At 37.6% G+C, this 16,027-nt stretch overlaps 1 protein-coding gene across 5 annotated transcripts in view; it reads right to left on the bottom strand.

Moving 5' to 3' along the window:
• Positions 1-16,027, bottom strand: part of PLD1 (phospholipase D1) — a 213,242-nt gene that overhangs the window by 25,188 nt on the left and 172,027 nt on the right. For all 5 annotated transcript variants that reach the window (XM_039480331.2, XM_074405436.1, XM_074405437.1 and 2 more), the window contains one exon: positions 15,119-15,168. In XM_039480331.2, coding sequence (XP_039336265.2) covers positions 15,119-15,168 — 50 coding nt within the window. The remainder of the gene's footprint in view (positions 1-15,118; positions 15,169-16,027) is intronic.

Here is a 16,027-nt window from a genome sequence, read left to right as displayed (position 1 = left end):
CCCCCAGGTTAATTTATAAAAAAAAAAAAAAAAATGTTTTTTTTTGAGACAAAGTTTCACTCAGTCACCAGGCTGGAGTGTAGAGGAGCAATCTGGGCTCACTGCAACCTCTGCCTCCTGGATTCAAATGATTCTTGTGCCTCAGCCTCCCAAGTAGCTGGGATTACAGGCACGTGCCACCATACCCAGCTAATTTTTACGTTTTTAATAGAGACAGGGTTTCACCATGTTGGCCAGGATGGTCTCAACCTCCCAACCTACTGATCTGTCCGCCTCGGCCTCTCAAAGTGCTGGGATTACAGGCGTGAGCCACCGCATCCAGTGCATTAATTTATAAATGTAATGTGATCTTGGGCAGGCGCGGTGGCGCACGCCTATAATCCCAGCACTTTGAGAGGCCGAGGTAGGTGGACCACCTGAGGTCAGGAGTTCAAGACCAGCCTGACCAATATGGTGAAACCCTGTCTCTACTAAAAATACAAAAATTAGCCGAGCATGGTGGCAGGTGGCTGTAGTCCCAGCTACTTGGGAGGCTGAAGCAGGAGAATTGCTTGAACCCAGGAGGCGGAGGTTGTGGTGAGCTGAGACTATGCCACCGCACTCAAGCCTGGGCTACAGAGCAAGACTCCATCCCCCCCCACCAAAAAAAAAAAATTTAATTAATTAATGTGATCTCATCGCATTACATAAGATCACATTAACATAATGTACTATAATGTAATGTAATGGTAAAAACACCAACAAGGTTTTATGGCATTAGATAACCTGTGGTTTGTATGGAAAAATAAACATGCAAGAATAAATGGAGAAAAACTGAAAAGAAAAGCTATGAGGCATTATCCCTATCAGATATTAACTCATCCTATAAAGTCTGTATAATTAAAACAGTGCAGATCCAGCAAATAAATAGATAAGGAAGTGAATTAAATAGAAAGTCCAAACAGAGATGCAAATACATAAGGAAATTTTGTGTATGATAAAGGAAAAGCTCAAATGATAAGGACAAGGCCTTTTAAATAAAAGGTGCTAGTACAGTTCCATAGCCACCTGAAAAAGAAAAAACTCCAAAAATTTTTAACGAGAATAAACTCCAATTGGATCAGAGATAGAAATGTAAGCAAATGAAACCAGACAAGTGTTAGAAGAAAGCAAGGGTGAAATCCTGTATACCTCAAACATTGGAAAGACTTTGTAAGTATCCAGAGGCAAAAAAAAAAAAAAAAAAAGATTGTAAATTGGTTAGATTAAAAATATAACAACACATTTGCATGACATAAAACACCACAAGCAAAAAAACAAAAGGAAAATGACAAACTGGGAGAAAGTATTTGCAGTATATATCACAGATAAAGAGGTGAGAGTCCTAACATATAAAGAACTCTAAATAATTGAAAGGAAAAGAAGATCAAAATCTTAGTAGAAAAATGGACAAAAGACATGAACAGACAATTCACACATACCAGAGAAACATGTGAGAAGATATTCATCTTGACTCATGATGATAGAAATGCAAATAAAAACTAAATTGAGAAACAGTTTCTTATCTATAAGATCGGCAAAAAATAAAAAGACAACACATTCTGTTAGTGAGAATGGGTTGAAGCAGACTCTCATGTATTGGTGATGAAAATGCAAATTCGTACAAATTTTTTGAAGGGTCGTTTAGCAACATCTAACAAAGATACCTATGTGTTTACCTCCTGACACAGCAATCCCACTCTAGAAATGTACCCTAAATATATATTTCCAACAAATAAAAATATATGTATATTTACACATACACAGTTACCCACTGTATATAGTTTTTGTTTTTGTTTTTTTGAGATGGAGTTTCGCTCTTGTTACCCAGGCTGGAGTGCAATGGCGAGATCTCGGCTCACCGCAACCTCCGCCTCCCTGGTTCAGGCAATTCTCCTGCCTCAGCCTCCTGAGTAGCTGTGATTACAGGCACGGGCCACCATGCCCAGCTAATGTTTTGTATTTTTAGTAGAGACGGGGTTTCACCATGTTGACCAGGATGGTCTCGATCTCTTGACCTCGTGATCCACCCGCCTCGGCCTCCCAAAGTGCTGGGATTACAGGCTTGAGCCGCTGCGCCCGGCTTGTATATAGTTCTATTAGAAGCATATAATTTTTTGTTGTTGAAGACAATCTAACTGCCCATTCATAACAGAGTGATTGAATAAACTATGGCAAATCCACATATGGAAGACTATGCAGCATTAAAAAGTAATGAAGATCTCTATGAACTAACCTAGAGTGATTTCCAGGATATTCTGTTAAATGAAAAAGGCAAAGTGAACAAGAGAATATGCAGTATATTTTTGTGAAAGAGATCAGGAGTCATAAGAAAACATACACCTATCTGAGCATCATTCCAAGAAGAAACACAACAAAATTAACCTAGAAACTGGTGAAATTGGTTACCAATAGGGGATGGGTGGGTACAGGGTGAAAAAGATGGTTAGGATAGAAACTGAGAGCGTGGAGGAGTGGCAATTATGTACATATGCTTTTTCTATAGTTCTGGCTACAGGAAGCATATCTCACACGTTCAAAAAATTATCAAGAGAGATTTTTTAAAAACCTGAAATGTAATATAAACCAAAGCAAATGAACCAAACCAAAAGAAGTTAATAACATAATCCAAGTACTTTTGATCTCAGACATTTGACTATATACCCTTAAGCTAAAGGCAAAAAAACACTATAAGCAAGTGTTAAACTCTAGTAAGTTGATTCATTCTTTTCACAGTGGTATGAGCCAGCAATTCCCAACTATTTTCTAGGTATTATAAGGTTGAGGAAGTACATAAATTTGCTGTGGATAATGGAAGCTGGGTTTCTCACTGTGAAAGAAATGAGTCATAAACATAAAAAGAGAGATGGCTAGAAGAATCCTATGTTGTGGGGTTGGAATTGGAGGTATCCGTATGAGAAAGAGAGAGAAGAGGTTGGTGTGTGTGGACAGAGGGCCCAAAGTAGTGATATTCTAGTGGCAATGATCACATCTAGCACCCAGACTTTACTTTCTAAATATCAATTTTCACTGAAATAACCTAGGTTCCTTGAAGAAATGGCTGATTGCAGGGCTAGCGTTGGGAATAGATGAGTCTGGGACACCTTGTTGTGCCAGTAGAAGACGACGATGAGGGCACATGTCCAAAAAGCATAAAGCCAGCTTTAAAAGGCCCTCATTAGCCAAACCTGGGCAGGCTGAACTTCAGGATCTTAACCCATTGAACAAATGCTATAGGTCCATACTAACATAAATACATAAATGGGGAAAAAGGGAAAACTTTTCTTACAGAATTCTAACTAATTTAAAAGAAACTAATAAATATAGAAAAAATGATGGAATCAGAAAGTCATGGTTACTATCATGGTAACTGATTCAGAGAATAATTAATGCATGCTAAAACCAGTAGGTGAATGGTGATAAGAAGCAGGATATTTATATACAACCAAATTATTTTTCTACAAAATACTATTAATTATGAAGGGAAAACTAGTGGAGAATTCTGGCAGACATCACTTTCACTAAGTGATCAAAGTTAATATAATCAGTAAGTGAATAAATCAACACTATGTTCTTCCTGCTATGTTACAGTAAGACCATGGCCTCACTTCTGTGATATTGCTCTAAAAGAACATAACCCATAACCTAAATCTAAACATGAGCAAACAACAGATGTACCCAAATTGAGGGACAGTCTACAGAGCAACTGGCTGGTACTCTTCCAAAACATCAAGATCAGGAAAGCTCTGACCCCCCCCAAAAAACAAAATGATTGAAAGATAATTCCAGATTAAAGGAAAATAGACACATGACAACTTAGTGTCATACAGGATTGTAAACTGAATTCTAGCCTAGGAAAAAGCCTTTTTTCCTCTTTTGCTGTAAAGAACATTCCTAAGACAACTGGCAAAATTTCAATAAGGTCTTTAAACTGGGTAATAGTATTATATCAATGTACATTTATTTTGATACTTGATCTATACCTGCTTAAGAGAATGTCCTTGTAGTCTCAGAAATACACATATATATAGGGAGAAATAGGTATCACAGCTGCAACTTATTCCAAAATGACTCAGGGTTAAAAAAAAAAAAATCCCAACATCTACATATCAACATATCTATCTATTGAGAGAGAATGATAAGGCAACAAAGGTAAAATTATTATAACGTCTGGAAAATTGGGATGAAGGGTATATGGTTGTCCTGGAAACTGTTCTATAAGTTTGAAATTATTTCAAAATAATTTTTTTAAGATTAATGATACTGTTAGCAGCTTGAAGGTTTAGGATATGTCATATTTGTAATTTTCTAAAGCACATTTCTGTGCCATGCCAAAGCAGGCCTAGAGAGTATCAGCAAAACATCAATTATCGAGACAGCCAGTCAGCCCACAGTCCATACCTACTTCCCACTCATCTTTGACTATGCAATGACTCTTATGAAGTAATTAAATCTATTTCTTCGTCAAAAATGGCCTTAAGAAGAGAGCTAACAGTTGGTACCCATTAATAGGATATAAAAGAAAGATAATGGTTCCCAGCCAGAAAGTGGACATTTTGGATGAATGCAGTGTGGCCTGCCAAATGCTACGGGGACACCCATTTACGATGTGAGTAAGTTCGCAATGCATTCTATATGGAAAGAAAAAAATAGAGAAAATATTTCAGCCAGTACTTTATTCTGTGAAAAAAAACTGGCTCAACCTGTAATAGGTACAAAGTTGGTGATGTTACTTTATGTTATGAGGATATGCCACAGAAATATGCTTTTTGAAGAAAATATGAGAAAGCCAGGAACATATATAAGCATTAATGTGAAGAAATAAACACCCAAGTATAAGAAAGAGTCCCAAATTGTATCATGTCATGGAGGTATCTGAGAACTTGGACATTTATTCAGATCCCAGGACATACCTGTTGTGAACATTGGTGTGTGTGTGTACTTTAAAAGAAGAGAAATTCAATACAATAGACCTGATATTTATAAGGAAATTTCATGAAAGAACATCAAGAGATGTTACAGGCTTTTGTCACTTAAAAACTTGCAGCACTTGGTACATGTACATATCTAATCCTGATTGAAAACTTCTGGCCCTTATCTTAAATTATGCTAAATTAGCTGCTAAAATTCTGTAATTACCAAAAATTATAAAAATAATAAACAAATGCTTGAAGTTAAACATGAAATCTCTGAAGACTAGTATATCAGATAATTATATATTAATAGCTGCTGGTTTTCTTTTTGGGAATTTTAACATATTCATAGAGGCAGTTTTGTTATTCTAAATAATTAAAACAGTACAGAACTATATTTCTCTATCCAATTAGAGATTAGCTAGTTCATGTATTTAAAACCCACTACATATACAAAAACAAAGCCAACAGCCAACAATACAACCTCGTACTTTAGAAACAGGCATTATGTAATTAACCTTTTCTCTCTGTCTAGCAAATGAACATTTTCCCCACTGAGATGCCTTATTTCGACTGTTCCCAAGGTACTTGGCAATTTTTTTTTATAAAGAGGCATAGTATTGAAATTACTTCTTGTGTTAAAATCCAATTTTTCCCCCTGAATAGGCAAAGGCAGGAAAAGGGTCCAGAGCCAAAGGAAATACTTTATAATAAGTCCAGGACATTTTTACTGTTGAGAAACTCAATAATAAGCTTTTGATTTTTTTTTTGTTCTCCTATATCCTCACATTTGCATTTTTACAAGCCACTGCCAGTGCTGAATGACTTTCCCAATTTTGCTTTATCAATATTATCTTTTAGGAATTCATTCATTCACTATCATCTTCGTTTTAGGCCATTAGAAAATAGCGACAGAGAGAATTCTCTGGCAAACCTGTCCTAAGTACAATGAGGTGCAACTTTTGGAAGTATTCGTTATTGGTGATGTACATATCTTTTGTCTAAAGTTGTTTTCAAAAGTTTTGTAGGTTGAGCAGATTATCAGCAAAAAATTATGGAACACACAACACCAGTATATGTATATATGTATCTTTTGAAATTATATACATGTACTAAAAGCTTGTCACTATTTTTAATTGTCAATACTTTAAATTTGTATTTAAAGTTTCTAAATCTTTTAAGAACTCTTAAAATTTATAAACTTTATAGCATAAAATTCTCCTCTGTAAAATGTACACATCAATATGTTTTATAAGAAGTACTATTCAGAAGGCTGTACAACCATCACCACCACCTAATTTCTAAGACATTTTTATCACCCCAAAAAGAAACCTCATACTCATTAACAGTTATACCCCATTCCACTTGCCCCTATAAATGATTTTCAAACACCCTATTATTCTACTAACTGGCTCTATGGATTTGCCTATTGAAAGCATTTTATAAAAATGGAACCAGACAATATATTGCCTTTTGTTCCTGGCTTCTTTCACTTAGCATAAGGTCTTCAGGGTTCGTCTGTGTTGCAGCATGTGTCAGCATATGCCTTTTTACATCTAAACAATACTCCGCTGTATGGATATACCCCATTTTGTTTATACATGCATCAGTTAATGAACATTGGGTTGTTGCCATTTTTTAGGTATTCTGAACAATGGTGCTATAAACATTCAGGTACAAATTTTTGTGTGGACATTTGTTTTTAATATTTGAGTAAATGTTAAGGATAGAACTCCTGGGTTATAGGGTAACTTTTGTTTAATTTTTGCAGAACTGTCAAACTGGCTTTCCAAAGAAGCAGTACCATTTTGCATTCCCAACAGTAACGTGTTAGGGTTCCACTATTAACACACCCTTGCCAATTATTATTGCCATCCCAGTGAACGTAAAAGTGTGAAGTTGTATTGTGGGTTTGAGTTGAATTTCTAGTGACTAGTGATACTGAGTTTTCTTTCATGTGCTTATCAGCCATTTGAGTATCTTCTTTGGAAAAATACCTGTTTAAAATCATTTGTCCATTTTTTGAGTTATTTTTATTATTGAATTGTAACAATTCTTTATGTATTCTGTACACTAGTCCCTTATATATATTATTTTCAAACAATTTTCTCCTATTCTGTGGGGTGTTTTTTCTTCCTTGATAATGTTCATTGGAGCACAAAAGCTTTCAAGCTTTCAAGTTTGATGAAATCCAAATTATCTATTTTTACATGTGTCCTTCTGCTTTTGGTATAAAATCCAAGAAACCATTGTCACAATGATTTATGTCTATTATTTTCTCCAAAGAAATTTATAGTTTTAGTTTTAACATATAGGCCTTTGATCCATTTTGAGTTAATTTTTGTATATGGCATGAGGTAGGGGTTCAACCTTTTTTTTTTTTTTTTTTTTTTGCATGTGTATATATAGTTTTGGCATTAATTGTTTTGGCACCACCTCCCTGAAATTTAATTTACCATAATCATAAGAATTATTTTTAGATTCTCAATTCTATTCAGTTGATCTATAAGTCTAACTTTATGTCAGTAGTGAGGGAATGTATTCTCTTTCCAGGTCTGCAAGGGGGTGTAGTTTTAAGGGCAAGAACTTCCCAGTGCCATGCCCCCCTCCCACTTCTCTCCATCAGAGAGATTGAACAGTCTAATTCTCGTGGCATGGGAAGAACCAAAAGTCAATCACTCCATCGGAAGTTCTAAGGAACTCCTTTCACTGGCCAGGGGTCTTAGAGAAGATGGGGGTTCCTCCCAGGTTAAAAGTTTCCTTCTTCCACACCCCTCTGGACTCCATGTTTGGATCCCCTTCCACCCTCGTGGAAGCCGTCTTTCTCTCTCCTGGATTTTCCCTCTGGAGTCCCCTTCCACACGCTCTCGTGGAAGCCTGTCTTCCCCTCCTAAACTCCATCTCTCTCTACTCCCTTCCACTCAGTGTGGAAGCTGCTTTCCTCTCCTGGATTCCATCTTTCTGAATTCTTTCACTCAGTGTGAGAGGAGATTTCCTTCTCTGGTTGTCCCCCTCTGGGAACCCTTCTCACGTGTGAGAGCTAGCTGTTTCTTTCTGTCACCTTCTCCTTTTTCTCTTTATCTAAATAAATCACTTTCTGCAACCACTTTTTGAGTCCAGTATTTTACTTTACGAGCACACTGTGCTGTGGTCTTCTCTCCCATTCTTGAGAGAGTGATAGACCAAGAACCTGGAGAAACATCCTCTTAGGGGAGCTAAGGGTTCCCCTAAACCCCAACAGTAGCACACTATTATTGTAGGTTTGCTGCAAGTTTTGACATCACGTATGTGACACCTTCCATTTGTTCTTATTAAAGATTGTTTTGGGAACGCCAAATGCCTTGAAATTTCACAGGAACTTTAGGATTAGCTTGTCAATTTTTTGCAAAAAGATAGTTGGGATTTTGATAAGGATTGTGTTGAATATATAGATAAATTTGGGGAGTACTGCCATCTTAACAATGCTAAGTCTTTCAATCCGTTAACACAGAGAATCTTTTCATTTATTTAGATCTTCTTTAATCTCTTTCAATATTTTATTATTCTCAGCATACATATCTTCCACTACCTTTATTAAATTTATTCCTAGTTTATAAAAGATAATCAAATTCTTTGATGCTACTTTAAATTGAATTGTTTTCTCAATTTCATTTTCAGCTTATTCATTGCTAGACTATAAAAACAAATTGATTTTTGTGTACTCACATCTTGCAACATTGCTAGACTAATTTATTATATGTAATAGTATGTGTGAATTCCTTAGAATTTCCTGCATACAAGATCATGTCATCTGTAAAAAGAGGTAGTTTTATTCTTCCTGTTCCTTTCCCTTTTTAAAAAAAATTTTTCGTTGTTCAACTGTTGTGGCTGAAACCTCCAGTACAATGCTGACAAGAGTGAACATTCTCATCTCATCACTGACCACAGAGGGGAAAGCTCTCAGTCCTTCACCATTAACTACAATATCAGCTTATATGTAACATCCACAAATGCCATTTATATGGCTGAGGAAGTTCCCACGTATTCCTACTTTGTTGGGGTTTTGTGTTTTGGGATTTTATGAAAGTGTTTGGGATTTTGCCAAATGATTTTTCTGTGTCTAATGAGATGATTAAGTGTGGTTTTTGTCCTTTATTTTATTATCGTGGTGCATTGCATCTATTGATTTTCAGATGTTAAAACCAACCATGCATTCCTAGGAAAAATCCCATTTGGTCATGATGTATAATCCCTTTCATATGGTCAGATTCAGTTTAGTAGTATTTTGCTGAGGAATTTTATGTGTACATTCACAAGGAATATTAATCTGTGGCTTTCTTTTCTTTCTTTTTTTTCTTTTTTAGATGGAGTCTTGTTCTGTCACCAGGCTGGAGTATAGTGGCACAATCTCGGCTTGCTGCAACCTCTACCTCCCGGACTCAAGCAATTCTCCTGCCTCAGCCTCCTGAGTAGCTAGGACTACAGGTGTGTGCCACCATACCCAGCTAATTTTTGTATTTTTAGCAGAGACGAGGTTTCACCATATTGGCCAGGATGGTCTCGATCTCTTGACCTCATGATCTGCCTGCCTCGGCCTCCCAAAGTGCTGGGATTACAGGTATGAGCCAGCCCTTTTCTTTTCTTATAATGACTACGGTTTTGGTATCAGGCTAACACTTGACTCATAGGATGTATTGGGAAGTATAGTAATACATTGCTTAATGATGGGGATATGTTCTTAGAAATGTGTCACTGGGTGATTTTTGCCATTGTTTGAACATTGTAAAGTTTAATTACACAAACCTACTACACAATTCATATGGTCTACTACATACCCAGGCTATAGCTTATTGCTCCTAGGCTACAATCCTGTACAGGATGATACTATACTGAATACTGCAGGCAACTGTAACTTAATGGCATGTATTTGTGAATCTAAGCATAGAAAAGGCATGTTAAAAACATGATATAAGAGATCAAAAATGATACACAGAGCACTTATCATGAATGAAGTTGCTCTGGGTGCCAGTGAGTGGTGAGTAAATGTGAAGATCGAAAATATTACTGTACACCACTGTGCACTTTTATAAACACTGTACACTTAAGCTACATTAAAATGTTAAATTTATTAAAAAATAAAGTAATTACACCATGATGTGAGTATGATTGCGGCATCACTTGGTGATAGTTTTTCAGCTCCATTATAATCTTATGGGACCACCATGCTTGCAGTCTGTTGTTGACTGAAATGTCATTATGCAACATATAACTGTCTTCCTTTTTCCTATTTGAGGGGAAAAAATATGTGAAGGACTGGTGTTAATTCTATTGTGGATGGTAGAAGTATCTAGCAAAGCCACTGGGTCCGGACTTTTCCTGTAGGAAGATTATTGATTGCTAAATTAATCTCTTTACTTGTTCTTGGTCTATTTAGAAATTTAGTTTCTTCTAGAATCAATTTTGGGAGTTTGTGTCTTTGATACAATACCATTCATGGTATGTATCAGTCTCACTGGGCCAAGAAGCCAAGAAGTGCCCAGTTTATTTTTCTGGTTTTTTTGTTTTGTTTTGTTTTTCCAGAAGTGCCCAGTTTAACACTGTTTCTGAGTATGTCTGTGAGGGGTTTCCTGGATGAGATTAGCATTTGAATTCATGGATTCATTAAAGTAGATTGCCCTCCCCAATGTGGGTGGGCACCATCTAATCCACTGAGTGCCAGAAGAGATTAAAAGATGGACGGAAGAGGAATTCACCCCTTTTGATTCCTGCCTTCCTTGCACTGGAATCTCGGTCTTCTCTTACCCTTTTTACTGAGATCAACACCACTGGCTCCTCTGATTCTCAGGTCTTTTGACTTGGATGGAAATTACATACCCAGCTTTCCTGGGTATCCAACTTGCAGACTGTGGAACTTCTCGGCCTCCATAATTACTTGAGCCAATTCCTCATAACAAATATTTTCATATATATATGAAAGATATATAAATACATATTTCTATATTATATATTTTTATGTATTTATATATAATTTTATACATTACTTATAGTACATAAAAATACATATATAAATTTATATTTCTAATATATAATATAAATTATATATCATACATTATATAAATCTTTTTATATATGAAAGATATATATGAATATATATTATATATAGATGATATATGTTTATATATATTATCTATCTAAAGTACACATAATATATTTATATATTTTTATTTAATACACAATGTATATTATATGAATATATATTATATATTCATATATCTTTCATATAGATATATGAAAAGATTTATCATGAGGAATTGGCTCAGCTAACTACAGAGGCTGAGAAGTTCTATTTATATAACTTCTCAGTTTATACGTACCTCCTGTTGGTTCTGTTTCTCTGGGGAGCCCTGACGAATACAGTGTCTTTAAAGGAGTTTGTCCGTCTATCTGGGCTACCCTGTTGGGATACACCTTTTTCCAGTATTCCACACTCCTTTTTCTTTCTGTAAAGCCTGTAGTAATGTCCCCACTTAGTTTCTGATTTCGGTACTTTGAGTCTTCTGTATTGCTTACTTAGTAAGTCCACCTAAAAGGTTTGTCAAATTTGTTGATCTTTTCAAAAAATTAGCTTTTGGTGTCGTTACTTTTCTCTATTGTTTTTCTATTATCTCATTTATTTTCCCCCCGATCTCTGTTATTTCTTTTATTCTGCTTGCTTTGGGTTTAGTTTTCTTAGTTTTCTTTTCTTTTTCTACTTTCCTAAAACGTAAGGTTAGGTTATTGATTTGAGATTTCTTATTTTCTATTAAATAATATAAATGTTTATAGTTATAAATTTCCCTGTAAGCATTACTTTAGCTGCCTCTCATAAGTTTGGATGTATTGTTTTTATTTTCATTCATCTCAAAATATTTTCTACTGTCCTTGGAAGTATCTTCGTTAATTCTTTGGTTATTTAGAAGTGTGTTGTCGCCAGGTGCGGTGGCTCAAGCCTGTAATCTTAGTACTTTGGGAGGCCGAGGCGGGTGGATCACGAGGTCAAGAGATCGAGACCATCCTGGTCAACATGGTGAAACCCCGTCTCTACTAAAAATACAAAACATGAGCTGGGCATGGTGGCACGTGTCTGTAATCCCAGCTACTCAGGAGGCTGAGGCAGGAGAATTGCCTGAACCCAGGAGGCGGAGGTTGCGGTGAGCCGAGATCGCACCATTGCCCTCCAGCCTGGGTAACAAGAGCAAAACTCCGTCTCAAAAAAAAAAAAAAAAAAAAAAAGAAGTGTGTTGTCTAATTTCCACCTATTTGTGAATTCTCAACATTTTCTTTTGTTATTTATTATTTCATTCCATTATGGCCAGAGAACATACTTTATACAAGTCCTTAAATGCCTGTCCCAAATGAGTTTCTTACACTTTACTGAGGGCCTGTGTGTACCGGTGGGGGCCACAGGCCTTACATGCTCAGGCATACAGTTTGTAATTCTGCCTTAAGCTTCACTTTCTGCTTGCACAGAGCCCCGAGATCTGCCAGAGGTGAGAGCTTGGGGCCTTCACGAGCCTTTCCTGAGTGTGTGCATAGCTCTGGGCTGTTGCAAGATTTCCAGTTCAAGCTGGATTCAGATTGTGAAAACTTGGCCAGCCACACTAAAAAGGCTACGTTTTACCCAGAAGGCAAGAAGAGGTTGGGAGGAACCTCTGAGCCCCTGGAGCAAGCTCATCAAAGTGACGTTTCTATGAAGATTCACGTACTCTTGGCAAACAGGGTAGAGATGGTGGCAGGCAGGCAGGAAAGGGTGCATTGGTCACGGAAAAGGAGGGTCACATGTGGATAAGATTGTGAGGGAAGACTTGAGGGGATGCGGGAGAGGAGAGGAAGGGAGGTATCTGCACAGCTCTGGGTGTGCACTCAGCCCTGCATACCCATGACCTTTCAGGTTCCCAGGGATGTACTGGAGGTTTCTAATGCCCACTAGGGCAGGCGTCCGCAAACTTTTTACACAGGGGGCCAGTTCACTGTCCCTCAGACCGTTGGAGGGCCGCCACATACTGTGCTCCTCTCACTGACCACCAATGAAAGAGGTGGCCCTTCCTGAAGTGCGGCGGGGGGTGGGGTGGGGGGCCGGATAAATGGCCTCAGGGGGCCGCATGCGGCCGGCGCAGTAGTCTGGGGACGCCTGGACTAGGGGATTCCTTCCTCAGCTTTTCCTCTTAAGATTTTCAGTCGGCTTTTGGCTCACTCAGCTGCTACTGCTGCTTCAGTCAGCGGTGATGCTAAATAACTGTTGCTGATAAATGCCCAGGTTTTTTGTTTTTTGTTTTTTTGTTTTTTTGTTTTTTTAAAAAAAAGGGCTGCTTGCACGGAGCAAAGTCTGAGTCAGGTGAAATAAATGTAAGTACTTAGACTGGCAGTTTAAAGGGAAGTGCCAGACAGGTCAAATACTGGCAATACTGTGAGAATTGTTGGGGCATGGGAGCCCCAAGCCTGATCTGCTCCCTCCTATGGCTACTAAGCTGCTGGTTTTCACCCTGATTTGAGCAGCCGTTGGCTTTTAAGACTATTGCGGAGCTGAGAAGATGGAGATGGATATATGGCAAGTTGAAATGCCACAAAGCTTGCTATTCTTACCACGATTCAGCTGTTTCTCTTGATTAGACACTCCTTGGATTGTTAGAAACCTTCAGTTAATTTCCCCGTGCAAAGAAGTTGATTGTGAGAACTTTGGTCAGTATTTTTGCTGCTTTTATGTAGGACTGTATTTTTGGACATCCTTCCTCTGCCATTCCTGCTGATGTCCTAATTCCTTACTTTTAAGCTAAAAATATCCAGACTTGGAAAGTCTATTATTTTCTACCCACATTCCAGTACATCATCCAGTGTACCCCATGTGGGAGGCTACCAGTATAAAATAAAATCTTCCTTCAAAAACTCAGTTGATGTTTATACGCTATCTGAAGGTCACATCACACCACATCACATGATTAAAACGAGTCCTTCTGCCTTTTCCAAACGTCCTGTGGCATCTCCATTCTCTTAGTCCCTTGGATTGAAACTTAAAATTAACTGACATCTCCCTTCCTCTCCTCTCCCACATCCCCTCAAGTCTTCCCTCACAATCTTATTCACACGTGACCCTCCTTTTCCATGACCAATGCACCTTTGTCTCCTGCCTGCCACCATTTCTACCCTGTTTGCCAACAGTAAACAAATCTTCATAGAAATGTCACTTGTTTGAGTTTGCTCCAGGGGCCCAAAGGTTTCCACCAACCTCTTCTTGCCTTCTGGATAAAATCTAGTCTTTTTAATGTGCCTGTCCGAGTTTTTCACAATTTGGACCCAACTTGGACTGGAAGTCATACAACTTGGGTTCTGATTGCAGCTTAGTTTTAATCTATTGCTCAGAGATATAGAGCAATATTGAGTGTCCACTCCATGCTGAACTCATAGTTCAGGGAGATATAGATAGGTTAAACCCCTAGTTACAATATATTTAGCCAAGAACTACGTAGAAGGATCAATTAAGAAGACATCTGAGGCTGCGTGTGGTGGCTCACACCTGTAATCCCAGCACTTTGGGAGGCCAAGGTGACCTGAGGTCAGGAACACCTGAGGTCAGGAGTTCCAGATCAGCCTGGCCAACATAGTGAAACCCCATCTCTACTAAAACTACAAAAAAATTAGTCAGGTGTGTGGTACACACCTGTAATCCAAGCTACTTAGGAAGCTGAGGCAGAACAACTACTTGAACCTGAGAGGTGGAGGTTTCAGTGAGCTGGGACCGCACCATTGCACTATAGCCTGAGCAACAAGAACAAAACTCTGTCTCAAAAAAAAAAAAAAAAAAAAAAAAAGGAAGAAGAAGAAGACATCTGAGAAAGCATCTTTGAAAAGTATATTTTAAAAATCCAGTAGATGAACAAACAACTGTAATACCTCATAAAGATGATAATCAAAACAATTACCAAAAAATAAAAATAAATAGAAATTATAAAGATGCTCAGTTTTTATTACCTATTCATCTCAAGTCTTGGTGTCTTCACTTGAATAATACTTTGGGCAACTTAACGAGAATACTTTATTACAGGTGCACATTTTGTGGGGCACCTTTTGTGACTAGAGTTCTATAATCAAACTGTGAAACGTTAGTGATGACTGCTACCTCGCCTTCATAATAAAAAACAATCATATGAGAAAAAAAAAAGGCGGTTACTTACGCTCTGCTTTTAACTGGCCCAGGATGGAATTTTCTCCTCTGCACATGGTTCTGAAAATACGTAAAGGAAAAAATAATCACAGAGGTTTCAAAACAACCAATCCCAATTGCTATATGATTAGGTTTAATCCTAATGCAAGTAAAAACGGAACAAGTGCTTCTAGGAGAAGATGCTAAATCTATTTCTAAATGCTAAAAATAATTACATAAATATCACTTTTTTGCTTCTTTGGTTTTTGGTTTTTTTGTTTTTTTTTTTTTGAGACGGAGTTTCGCTCTTGTTACCCAGGCTGGAGTGCAATGGCGCGATCTCGGCTCACCACAACCTCCGCCTCCCGGGTTCAGGCAATTCTCCTGCCTCAGCCTCCTGAGTAGCTGGGATTACAGGCACGCACCACCATGCCCAGCTAATTTTTTGTATTTTTAGTAGAGACGGGGTTTCACCGTGTTGACCAGGATGGTCTCGATCTCCTGACCTCGTGATTCACCCGCCTCAGCCTCCCAAAGTGCTGGTATTACAGGCTTGAGCCACCGCGCCCGGCCTTAATATCACTTTTTAATGTTACTAATGGGACATGATAGTTGTTTTGAGATGGGTAAATGGAAAAATTATAAAATTCATGTTACATTTCAGAAAGAGAGGCTGTTTAAAAAAAGTTGGGTCATGAATGAACTTTCCCTGTTACAAAACTTGGTAACAGCAAAGATAAATTTGGAATGCATCAGTAGATAAGAATACTTACAAAATCACATTGCTCTCAAAGATCAAAAGGGTAAGCACTTAGCAGAATAATTTACAAATTAAACTATTAGAATGGGCTGCCTGTAAAGTCAGAAAAACCACTTAAAAATGAAAAATAGACTCTCAGATAAAGGACTCTGCTAATGATTTTGTTTCTTAAGACTGATA

This window comes from Saimiri boliviensis, chromosome 9, assembly GCF_048565385.1.
Source record: "Saimiri boliviensis isolate mSaiBol1 chromosome 9, mSaiBol1.pri, whole genome shotgun sequence".
Lineage (NCBI taxonomy): Eukaryota > Metazoa > Chordata > Mammalia > Primates > Cebidae > Saimiri > Saimiri boliviensis.
Note: the sequence above shows the minus strand (reverse complement) of the source record. Positions and strands in the feature narration are given on the sequence as shown.